The following is a 13,011-nucleotide window of genomic DNA, read 5'->3' as shown; positions in this document are numbered from 1 at the left end:
TACTGGCAAATCTTTGAACAAATAAAGGCTGAAGTTCTATGCAGCAGTCAGTCTCTTTGTTTTCCCCCAAAGAAATGTAAAACATTCTCATAGTGTAGTTATTTCTTCCAAATTGATCAAATATACTATTACTAAGAGGCTGCACACTATATATTTAGTATTTCAAAATTAAAATACATTTCAAAACCAAAGTTTTCACTGTTTCCACAATTACACTTGCATTTCTTTTTAAATGTTTTCATTAAGGTAAGAAATTGTCCCGTTTAAGATCTAATACTAAGCACAGTATTACATAGTAAAATTATAATAAAAGAGATTTAATTAGCACCATGTCAAACCAATATTACTGCAGAAAATCAGGCTTGGATGGAAACCAAAAGGTGGAGTTTGCGTTCTTCATTGTTAAAAGCAAAACGCTCTCTGCTCTCAAAACCCAAACCACAGTATCTCCTACCAGGCAGAGCACCGCTAACAATTTGTTATCCATTTCATACTTAGCCCATTTGACATGAGAAGACAAAATGATTCAAAGATATAACAGATATCTTAGGGAAAGCTTGGGAAAACCACATCACAAATACACCTTTTTATAGTGAAATTTTCCTAAATTTATATGCATTATGAACTATATAAATGAATACATGTCTTGATACTCTTGAGATACTTAATTGTAGTATTTAAAGAACAATACATTTTCATCCCTTGATTCACAATGCATTTAATACAATAAAGTGTCTTGTCAAAATCTGTCACGTCTAATAGTTATAGTGATTAACACCATTTAGCCACAGTTAAATCTAGCTGCTTTCAATGGGGAAGGATCATTTAAACTACAAGCTAACTATATTCATCAGCTGACTGGTTACCTATCTTCCTAAACAAAAAAAACCACAACAAAAAAATCACAACACCTGGATTTAAAATATAGATGCTTTGCTTTGCTTTTTCTTGTTCCTCACTCAGGTAGACTCCAGGAAATATTGTCAGTAGTGTTTATGCACACAAGAATAAGGTCAGTGGCTTATTACAACTCAGTTCTTGAAAAGAAATTTTAAAAACATGATTTTCAGGTTTTTCAACTCCTAAAGTAAGGTAAGATTCCAAGTGCTTTGAAGCATAACCACTAAAATTGCAGCATGAGTCTTCTAAAGATCACAGAGTGTAAAAATATTTAAATGGTTTAGTTCAGAGACTTTAGGACACAGAAGGTAAGAATCTTCAGGAATTTTTCCCAAATAAAAAAATTGCTAGGTAAACCTAGCAAGAACTGAAGTTTGATAACAAAGTACCAAGAAACTGGATGTCTGGACAGGGTTGGACTAATTCTGGAATGGTGAGGAGTGGCTGCACTCCTGGTTAGGCTGGTCTCCCATTAAAAGTAAGGCCCTGATCCTAGGAGCTATTCAAAACAAAAAGTTTCATTTACATAATGTACCTTGAACAATCAAGGCTAATATTTTTCAGACATGACCATGGAGAGAAATGGGAAAGACATTTTCTACTACTTTTGCAATTCTTCCACAAAAACAATTCAGCATGTGTTGCCCTAAATTAGACAGAAAACAGGTTAAATAGTAACAGCAACATCATCATCATCACTGAAACAGAGAAATGAAAAATGAAGAAGCACTAATCATTCTGTGCAACTTTACTACATGAAACAGATTCAGAAAATAAAGAGGAAGAAGAAATTAACACTTGACACAAGACATGATGAGAGTTGAAGTCTCCATTCCTTCAGTTTAAATCCTTTCAATCTAGAAAAATTGCAGGAAGAAAGCATTATCTTATACTTGCTCTAAGTTCGGATAGTACAGAGAGATATTTTCTGTAAATACCTGTTCTTTAAGAATCAAAATCAAAACCAAAACAAACAGAAAACCTGCAGTTAAACTTTTCCCAGTTGTTATAGCTTCAGACATATTTGTCAGTAATTGTTTCCACAATACTATTTCCAACTTTAATTTTAATTTTTTAAGTTTAAGTAGAAGAGAATGAAGAAAATGTGAAATAGGAGTATGGGTGTAGACTAATAATAGGGTTTGGATCCCTATACTTTAACAACACATTTATCTAGAGAATGTTTATTTTCATTAATAACTAAGTGGAAAACTATGATATATGCATATAGCTATAATTATTTGCACAAACTGCCTTAGATTTTAAGTTGGGTGAAAATTCTGAAAGACTTTTGAGAACCGAGCTTGACTCCTTTCCTTTTAAGTAAAAGTTTTGGGGATGGGCTACTTTTAAATATTCTGAAATGACTGAAACACCCTGAAAGACCAAAACACAAATATCGCATCAATGCTTTAGAAGAGAATTGCAAAAATGTTTCCGTTGGAACTATATATCCACTATTTAAAACAAAGTAAATTTCAGACTTCAGAATCCATTTTTACCCTTATTACAAGTACCCTGCTGTTTGTAGTAAACACATTTATGCCTGCTATACATGAAACCAGAATACAAAGTAATGGATTATCTCCATAGCGGGGGAGTTCACTGCAAGATCAGGAATGAGTCTTTCCCCCCTCAGGTTTGCAGAAGTACAGCTGTAGTAAACAACTATTTCTTTCACAGTCACTTGCCTCTATGTTACAACTAAATTCAGGAAGACTAATTAATACCAATTGCTGAAGGGCATTCCAGATGTAAATGAAATGAATAATTGAGTACTGGGTGGACTTAAAGGTTGAAATCCATTCCCTCTTGAAACATACTACAAGTTCCTGGCGTCACACCTGTCTTTCGACCTCCTTGCCAACTGCTATTTGCAATAGCTGGGGAATGAGGAAGAATATTCTGTGGGGTTTTTTCTCCTGTCATAGCATGAGAAATCCATGCAAAAAGAGGAAGCTTCAAACTGACAAAGCACAATGTACTGATATATCAGGCATGAATGCTATTGACTTTTTCAACTATTATTCATCTCAAGAAACTGAGAAGGAGGGGGAACAGAGAATGAAGTACAAAATAAAATGTGAATAAACCAAATGCTTATGCCATGCAGCTCTGAGAAGAATCAGTTTCTTAATTCAATACAAACAATACATAAACTATTTTACAGCTCTCAGGAAGGTCCTCAACCACTTCTTTGCCACACAAAAGCAAACAGACAACATTTTTCTAGAAGACAAATGGTCTATCTCTGTCACCCTCTAAAAGTAAAATGAAGTATTTCTCATTTATTTGTACATACACATTCAGGAGAGGAAGATTATTAGAAGAGACATTATTTTGTTAGATCGATAAAGTTTAGGAAATGGACAAGTTTTAAGGCACATAACTATTTTCTGTATCTGATAATAAAACTACAATTTACAAGCCCCATTGCTCTGAATTTGAGTAGACATGTATTGTTCAGTTGGGCTACCTAAAAGAGTCTGTGGCTACCTGTAGAACAGAGGTAAGCACATTCACAAGAGGACAGGTATGGCAGCTCTGTCTTATAGAGAGAGCTGTGATTTGTCACCTGTGCAAGATGGAGAGACTACTAGGAAAACAGACCACTTACAGTGTGTGACAAAACCTACTCTGTTTATTCAACCCATGATTTTCTGTATTAACTTTTGTTTTGAATTTTACTTTCCAAAATGTCTTCTGAAAGAACATTTGTAGACCTCTCTTGAGGATAAGGGCTGAGGGGTCAGAGACAGTGTAATAGAAAAGAAAAAAATACTCTTCCACTGCACAACACGCAGCAGTTTCATTGCAAATTGCTTCACACTTCCTACTCAGAACCATATTTTAAGTTGTTTGTTGTTGTAACTGTTGCATTTAACTGTTTAGACTCTTGTTTTCTACAACACATCTCTGCTCCAGGCAAAATTATTTTTAAAAACTTCAGGGGAAAGAGTTCAATTTGGGTCTCAGGAGCAGCTGAAGGAAAAAATACCGTGTTTATGCCCTGTTAAAAAAAAGTTCACGTTGTTTCACTGAGAAATGTATGCAATCCAGACGTTGGGGCAAGAAGTTGAGGCCACCAACACACAGATGGTATAACAGTATCCTACATTTAAGAACAACAAACAAAATGCTTGTGCTGAAATTCCCATCGGAGAGACTTAAAACCAGTGTGCAGGACATCTTTTTTGCTGACAGTACAGGCTTGTTTGAGAGATCCAGAAACATATGCAAGTGTTTCATTTTGTCTTTCCTTCTCTCTAGTCTTTTCTGTTCCACACTTGCAATGCAATAGATAAATACAGTTATCACCTTGGATATTTAACAAGTGAAGTTAGATTTGTGAAAGCACTTTCATGTGAGTTTTAAAAGAAACCTGGAGCCACAAGCACATTTTGAAAAGTTTGACAGACCCATTCAACAGGTAGAAGCTTTGGGCAGGACTCTGCTCCTAAACTTAAGTGTCTGTATATAGAAGTCTACTTCAGAAAACTGGATTAACTCCAATGCTCAAAATCTAACAGATAACAGCTAGCTGAAATCAGTGACCTCCACGTTCTACTCACAGTATTATCTAATTTCCATTGACTATAATGGGACCAAAGATGCATAATTCACAGGGTAGATAGCCAAAATTTAGTCTTAGTCTCTCCATCATAACTTCCTGGGTAAGTTTTATTTCCCACTTTATAGAAATCTCAAGCTTTAGATATCTAACACTTTGAGAAATAATGTCTTACATCCACAAATAAAGTATTTTTTCAATCTTACAAGTTATTACAGAAATCATGTGCTTGCATGTGCCAGGGTTGCAAGGTGTAAGCGTCTCAGAAAGATGTTGTGGAACACTTCCATTTTCCAGTCACCCTTTGAAGCTAGTTGACAACATTGTCTGCATTTTTTAAGGAGTGCACCCTCAAAGTATTGTGAAAGCAGAAGAACAAATAATAACATATGTTACACTTTTACAGGCAAGTGATTGGAAAATATTAGGAATATTTGAGTGCTGTTAAACACAGTCTGCAGACCTATTTTAGAAATTTATGCAATGCACTTGGCATCATAGACTCTCTGTAATCTAAACTTCTAATATGAAAAATTTTTAACCCTCCTGTAAGTTTTATCCTTAAAGACAGTTTTCTAACTAAGCATGAACCTGAATTTGTATTCCTAGAACTGCAGACATGCTTAACTCTGTTCACTCTTGCCTAAACTCTCCGTCCAGTTAGGAAATGACTCCTTGAGGCACCTTTTCCTTTCACAAAGTCTTAGAACAGTTTAGAAAAGAGAAGGAATAGTTTCCCCGTGAGGAAAATATTCTAGATTGCTAATACTTAAAAGCTCCAAAGGCATCTGAATAATGCCCGTTTTGTCTGTTTGACAAAAAGCCCCTGACCAAAATAAAATCCCTCTATGCAAAATTTAAGAATTCCATATCAAGTTATGACCTCATGAGTCTTTACACAAAACAGATGACCAACAGCTCAAACAGGGGTGACCTTAGTAACTGAGGGCTAAGAACCTGCCTAACTGTTATCCTCACCCATCCAACGATTCTACTCACATCCATTCATTGATATACTATAACTTGAGGGCTTGTACTACATGCAATTGCAAGAATCCATCCAGAAACAGAATCCTTAATAGGGCTGTTCTGACACACACCTGTAAAGAACCGCCCACCCCATTATTCTGTGAAATAACAATTGCAACACAAATAGGATATGGGAACTACTACCTGCCCCAAGGCAGACTGTCAAATCTTTGAGAGGAAATGTTCATGAAGAAGCAGGAGATACTATGTCCAATTCTGGCACAATTCTGTCTGCAGAACATCTGCTATTCGTGATACAGAAAGAAAGAATCTATATCCATTCTTAAATTTCATGTTGTGTTCACATGCCTAATAGTGAGGAAATAGGATTGGAAAGAATGCAGGTGGTGATCTGCACCCATTGACTGTAAGACAAGACCACTGAGATTCCTTATTGTCATTTAAATACCCTCTAGCCTAGACACACTGCATGCCTATTTGAAATAAATGACTTCTAGAAGTGAAAATACCACACACACCCCATTATTTTTTTTCTTTTAAGATGGGGATACTGAATACTTTGTTTATGTAATTTGAAAAACTGAAATACAGAATACTGACATATCTTACACATGCATTTTATCAAATACTCCATGCTGAGGAAGAAAACAAGGAAGGAAAAAAAAAAGTCAAGAATTGGATTACTCTCTACAGATATTGAACTACCATGCTTTCATCAAAGTTTGCTAGAAAAAAGAAAGTACAATTGAAATAATTAATATTGAAAAGTCAGTCTTCTTACCTTTTTTCTAATTGGTACATATATTTAAATCCATTTCCACTGAACATTTTACTTACCGTTTCCACGCCATACTTCAGCCAGATGGCAGCTTCCTTCTCCAGGCTCTTTGCAGAACTCTACTACATCGCGACAGGTTGTTTCTGGTGTAATTGGAACTTCTGTCAGAATCTGTTCATTGTTGCTCAGAAACACAGTTAGTATCATCTGAAAGAAAAAAAGTAACAGAATATGAAAAAAAAAATGACAAGAATAAGATTATGGGTAAGATAATTCCCCTGTAAATGGAAACGTATGCTTATGGTTGGTTACCACAATCCATCAAAGCAGTTTTCAGATTCTTTTAACTTTGCCAAAGCTTTAGTCCTTTGTGTTCAATTTTTTTGACAGTGCATTGATTTGACAATTTTTTTAAAAGCTTCAGTTGAAATGGTTTAATTCTGTCTGAAAATAAAGCTGGGAAGGAAAGAACAAGTTTTCGCTATGTTTGATGCTTGAAATCATACCATTTAAATGTTGCAAATAAATACATACTTTGGCAAAGTAACCTGAAGCTTCACAGGTGGGCAACCCGTTGCATGATGGACATCATTTTTGCAATTTGTCTGAAGATACCATTATATTTGGTTGAATTGTAAGCTTTTGGTTAAATGGTAAGCCTCAGAGTTTAAAAAAAGAAAGGGAGGAAAAAAAGTCACATTTTTCAAGGGATTGCATTTGCTTAGTATAATTGCTAGAGCTAAAACCCTCTGAAAAGTTAGTTCTTTCTGTACTACTTTAGCCCCATCCTCTGAGCTTGCTGTGTTGATCAGACTGTACATGCAACCTTTCCACAGTGGTACTAAGCCTGCTCTCTTCACTCAGAGTTACAACATCAAAAGACTACTTTTCCTCTAGTAACTGCTCCCAGCTATTCCAGTTGGAAAGTAGCCATGAAACAGAAAATAGCTCTTCTTTCCCTCCCCCCCCTTAACGTTCAAGATGACTTGACATCAAGGACAACAGAAAGAAGTGGGATGAAGTCTATAAAGGAAAAAGGCTAGCACTAAGAGCTACTAGTAATCTGTGTTGATGTAAACTGCTGTTCAAATTCCTTGCTCCACCTTAAATAACCATGTGCACAAATACATCTAGCCAGAGGTACCCCCACCCCTCTACCCCCCCACCTGCTAGCAGGTGTAACTTGCTGCAAAGCTAAACATTCAAAAACTGTGCACATTAACTTAACCCATCTCACCCCCTTGGTGCATACATATTATGATATGTATGATCATTAATAATATGTTCACTTGCTATATTCCCCCTATTAAGGGCCTCTGCCTTATGCAGTATTCTCAACGGATTTGTTGGCCCTCATGTAATTTACTGCGAAAGCTGGAAGCATATAGTTAACAGCTGAGGGGCTTGTAAGAAGGAAAAGATAAAAAACATTCTACCAAGAAACAAAGTCCTAATGCAGTGGTGTTAATGTGATTCATTTTTTTCCTGAGTGAGACTGGTTGAGGACCAATAAAGGCTGTACTTAAAGGCAAGTATTCCTATGTTACACTAAATGCTCTGAAAGATACCTAACCCTAAGCTCCTGCTTAAAATTAAATAGATACTTTTAACCATTCTCTCTGCACCTTAATTTCCCATCTGTAGTCACAATACTGTTCTGTAAATTCATGGGGATGGAACAGAAATAAAGTGATGTTTAAAAGACAAAGATAACATAAAAATAGATGTCCCTAAAAAATGTCACAAAATCAGTAATTTTGTCTGCAAAGAAAGTTCTTTCAGGTCTTTCCAGTAAATAAAATGTGGCATCACATATTGAACCACAAAGATTAAACCTAATTATTTAAAAGCTCTTTGTTAAATGAGCACTCTCCAACAGAGCTGTGCTTCAATTTGCATAGGTAATTCTTAAAAACATGCATAATGCTTTTATCTGTGGGACGTATACATGTACCAAACCGGAGAATTGCATTTATAACAGCTAGATACTGAGTGACAGCAGTCTATCTACTTTAGAAGTAGGCACAGGACAAATTCCAAGAAAGCCCAGGCTTCAAGCTCTCAGTCTCCTCGTCAGTCCTCCAGGCTATTTTAGTCCATGTTTCTACTCTCCCTCAGCGTGCCAAGTTTGTACGCTGTATCCTGAAGTTTAAGTAACTACACTTCAACAAAAGAAGCAGTCATCCAGGGCTGTAAATATACTAGAATTCACCTCTGAGTTTCTCCAACAGCAGCATTAAAGGCAGCTATAGTAAAAGCTATAGTACAAGCTAGGAGGAAGCCATAGGATGCAGCCACAGATAATAACAAAGTGCCCGTGAACAGCTCACAATGTTATTTTTCCCTGTACTAGATTCAGACATAGTCTTAATATTCAGTGGCAGTGGAATCTTTTACAGAGTAAGATATCTGACGCAGAGTTTAGTAGTAGAATTTGACCTCATATTTAAGTAGAAAAAGAGTCATATATGAACATAAAACAACAGGCTTAGAAGAAACCTTAAGAGGTCATCTAATGCAGTCTCTTGGCCTCAGGCAGGATGAACTATACCTACATTATTCTGCAGAGATGCTTGTTTAACCTGTTCTGAAAAGCCTTTCATGATGGAAATTCCACCACTTCTCTGAACCATCCACCCCAGAAATCCAGGATTCTTGTTGCAAGAAGTTTCTTAAAGTCTAGTCAAAGCTTTCCTTGCCACTATTTAAACTCACTGGTTCTTGTCCTAGCCACAGGGGTGATAGAAAACACTTTTTTTTCCTCTTTTTTTTTTTCCTCTGCAGTTAAATTTAAGGAATATATAATAAGTAAGTAAATTAAGTAAGTTAAATTAAACAACACCAATTTGACAGAGAGTTATTAATGCCAGTAGTCTAAATAGTTTCCCCATAACACTTGCTAGTAATTTCAAAATAAAAGCCAAGTTTCCCAAACTTTATGAGAATACCGAGACAGCCTGGCTTTACTGAACTTATGATGTGATGCATACTGCCTCTTTATAATTTGTCTGAAAGACCTGTTACCTTGTTATGAAAGGGTAAATAAAATGGCTTAACATCATGTGGGTTTACATGGTTTCCAAGTTTCCATTTTTTATTGCTGTAAAGATAACACTGACCCAGAAAACTTGTTTCATGTATTCAAGATTATCTGTCTGCATCTGCAGACAGGTTGAAAAAGAAAGAAAACTCTTGGAGGTGTGAGTTATCCCATACATCTCAGACAATTCTTCATAAATTCAGACCTCAACCACTGTATAAACTCACAGTCACCTTTCCAAGACCAGGCCAAAATTTGCTGTACCTCAAGCACACCACCACTTTCTTCTCTCAGCTCAGAGTGCACCAGTACTGTTTTCTCCAAAGCTGGGTGTCACTCACAATATCATCTGCTAGACAGCCCAGGGAAAGGTATCTCACTAATAGGAAGCAAGTGCTGTAGCCAACTACTGTCATACTACTCCTCAAGCAAACTCGGTTAAGTAAGGATTTATTTTTAACAGGTTGTCTGAGTAATACCAAAGGAACTGAAACACTGTGCTGAGAAACAAATGTCCTGAAACATACACAAGAAGCCTCAACATATTGAACATTATTAATATATTGCAATATTAATCAGATTTTCAAGTCAGTGTTGTAGCTGTCCCTATTTGCGGTGGGGATGGAATAAGAATCAGAGGTATTTCATAGTGATAAAATACAAAGAAGCATTAAGGGAGCCTGGAAATTTGGTGCTGAAGAATATGAGTAAAGCATACACATGAAATACATAGTACGCCCACTGTAGCAAATTAGCTTTATGAAAAACATTCTTAGCCAAAGATTAGAACACAGGAGAACTGATAAATCTTTTGATTTCTCATTTTAAATGGATTCCTAAATAGGAACAACTGTACAAAACCCATCTTGTAAAATGAGTTCAGAACCATCGTAGCATTGCTTTGATAACCTCTCAGTTCAATCAGTTCAAAACTTCCAATACTTGGACACAATGTCACACAACAGGATCAATCTAACACTCATGAGCAAATCACCTCAGGGCTTCTAAATCATGTATTTTTTCCACAATGAATACCAAGCTCCAGATCTTACACTTCCCTCCTTCTCAACCCACACACAGATGTTACCTGTCTGTTACTCTCTACTGCTCTTGCTACCAAACCAACGGCTTTACTCCAACTTTCATGAATTCTCATCTCTTTTTACTCTTCTCTTTAACATCCTTGCAAACTCTAGTATATCCCTTCACAGTTCATGTCTTTTCCATGCCAGATAAGCTTTATCAAACACCACAACCTGCCTTTAAAACTATTATTGTCATCTCACTAATTTCTCAGCTTACAGCTCTAGGAGAGCCTCAGAATCCGTACTCTACCTAAATCTTCTCTGCCCAACAGGTGCTTGTCAAATAGTTGTACGTGCTCCTCTTCGTAAGTTGTCTCCCCTTTGTCCATTCCCATCCCAATTCTCCTCTTCCAACCATACTTCTATGGTTGGTTCTCAATCATCCCTGCAGTTTCTCAAGAAGGCAGAAACAAGGGATAAATCTATAAGATCTTTATCCTCACTTATTATCTCATCTCTTTCTACAGCTGGATAATGTCACCTACAAAAATTTCAATAGGCATCATCCATAGAGATGACACAGTTTTATCTTTCTAGACCTCAACTCTTGCTAAGGAAGCTGAAATGTTGACAGTCTTCAATCATCTCTTGTGAATGCCTAGCTATCAAGTTCCATATGGCTGTAACACAGTCCTTAGCCATGTTTCTCCAATGACTCCCTAGATTTCATATTCATAACACACAGGTACCTACCACTGTGAGCTGTAATGCAGGCATCTTTGACACCAATCATCTTCTCAGTCTTGTGTCTCAGATCTATCTCTAGTTTTCCTGTACAATATGTAAGACATAGGTAGGGTTTTTTCCTATGAACTGGTCCAGCTAATGCTCTCAGAATTTGGACACTTGCCTATTAGTTGCCCAACTTTTCCCTGGTATGCCTTTTTTACTCACGATGCCTATCACAGCAAAAATCATCCTTCATGCCTATGGCTTTGACCATGTTGCCTTTCTGTATCAGTCCTGACAAGCACAATTTACTGGTCTTCACTTCCCCACTGTGATGTGGAATCTTCTTCTCGTATCATTTTTCACTCCGTATCAAGAAATCGATGCTGAATTGGTCCTTTACACCAGTTTCTACTCCCCACATGCTAAACAGGTATGTTTATGCCTTCTTCTATGTTGTTCATCATGCCTTATATGCACGTGCAAAGCAACCTCGTTGTTTTTCTTGAAGACCCTCCTTTGCTATTCTCGCTACAAAACATATTAGACACAAGTAACCTGTCAATATGCTGAACAGTGCTGCCCATCAGGCTGATAAATATTGGTTTGTCTATTTAGACTTCTCTAACTGTCCAGTTGATCTCTTACTTCACCCCAAACCAAGATTTCAAGAGCTGTGCAACAGAGGTGCATTCGTAACTGGTTTACCACAGCAGAGATCCCACAAGGGCACAACTAAATGCCTTACACACTACTATATAGTAACAAACAATATTTCAGATGAGTCTGATGTCCTTTGCTCTATATGAGCTTGTTCAGGCTGTCCTAGAAACCACCTTGACTGCCCTACTTGAGTTTTGCAACTTCTAGTTGCACTCCCGTAGTACAATGCAATTACTTGCAATTGGAATAAAGCTGGACCACCACCATAAAAACAGAAGATGGCAGCCGATGTAGCACATTGATCTTAGCTAAGAACAGCCTGGAAAGCTAAAACTCCAACTGCTGAATGAAGTATTTTCCTCAACATTTTTCTACAATTTTACTAAAAAAATAGAACTTTGATCTTCAGCTAATATCCCAAATTAAGAAGAACAGGTATACTTTTAATTAGAACCTCTTTAACAACAACTTTTGTAGAGACAAAAAATACATCTTATTCAACTATTATCTTATGCTACCAGCACCTGAAACACTGGTGCTTGAGAAGAAATAAATTGTACACCAACATCTCCACTGCCTTATGCCCAAGTCAATTTACTAACTCGGACAGCTGATACAATAAATATTGTAAATACAATAACAGAGTCCATGTAAGCACATATCTCTTGATACCCTAGTCACAGAAGACTGAATTATTTAAGCTATCAGAAAGCAATCAGACAAGCACTCCTTCAGGACATGCTGAAACATTAGAATTTAAAAGAAGTCCGCGATTATTGTCTTACAGTAACATTCATATATTCAACCAGAAAAAGAGAAATTGTTGAGTTCTGGGGATGAAGATGCAAAATTACTCAGCAGGCTTTTTACTTTACATATTTTAACTAAATCCCATGTTTCCACTCAAAACCAGGGCTCCTGGCAAAAACGGATTAGATGATCATTACTTTTCCTGCATATAACCTACTTCATGTCCACAACAACAAAGTAATTTAGAAAAAAAAAAAATCACATCTATGAAATATTAGAAGTAAGGTCATTCAAGCAGTGAACAAAAGGTTACGACAATAAACACATCCCAAGACAATGAAAACCATGAATTTTTCCCTTTGTGCTATCCATTGCTCTCATTACCCAAATCTAGATATAGGAACGCCTACCTGATATTAAAGGGATAGTATAGATCTTTTTGTGTTAATAACTTCTGCAATTTAAAAATTATCAAGCATATGATTGTGAGTTAAGGATATACTGGATAATTAATAGGGCTAAATTCACACACTGCTGTTTAGTCTTATTAGATTTTCCCTTTGCC

At 36.5% G+C, this 13,011-nt stretch overlaps 1 protein-coding gene across 6 annotated transcripts in view; it reads right to left on the bottom strand.

Moving 5' to 3' along the window:
* Positions 1 to 13,011, bottom strand: part of PPP1R13B (protein phosphatase 1 regulatory subunit 13B) — a 72,728-nt gene that overhangs the window by 39,018 nt on the left and 20,699 nt on the right. For all 6 annotated transcript variants that reach the window (XM_075029729.1, XM_075029723.1, XM_075029726.1 and 3 more), the window contains exon 2: positions 6,299 to 6,446. In XM_075029729.1, the coding sequence (XP_074885830.1) occupies positions 6,299 to 6,446 (148 nt within the window). The remainder of the gene's footprint in view (positions 1 to 6,298; positions 6,447 to 13,011) is intronic.

The sequence above is a fragment of the Buteo buteo genome, chromosome 6 (assembly GCF_964188355.1).
Source record: "Buteo buteo chromosome 6, bButBut1.hap1.1, whole genome shotgun sequence".
In the NCBI taxonomy this organism is placed as follows: Eukaryota; Metazoa; Chordata; class Aves; order Accipitriformes; family Accipitridae; genus Buteo; species Buteo buteo.
This window is presented reverse-complemented; position numbering and strand designations above follow the sequence as displayed.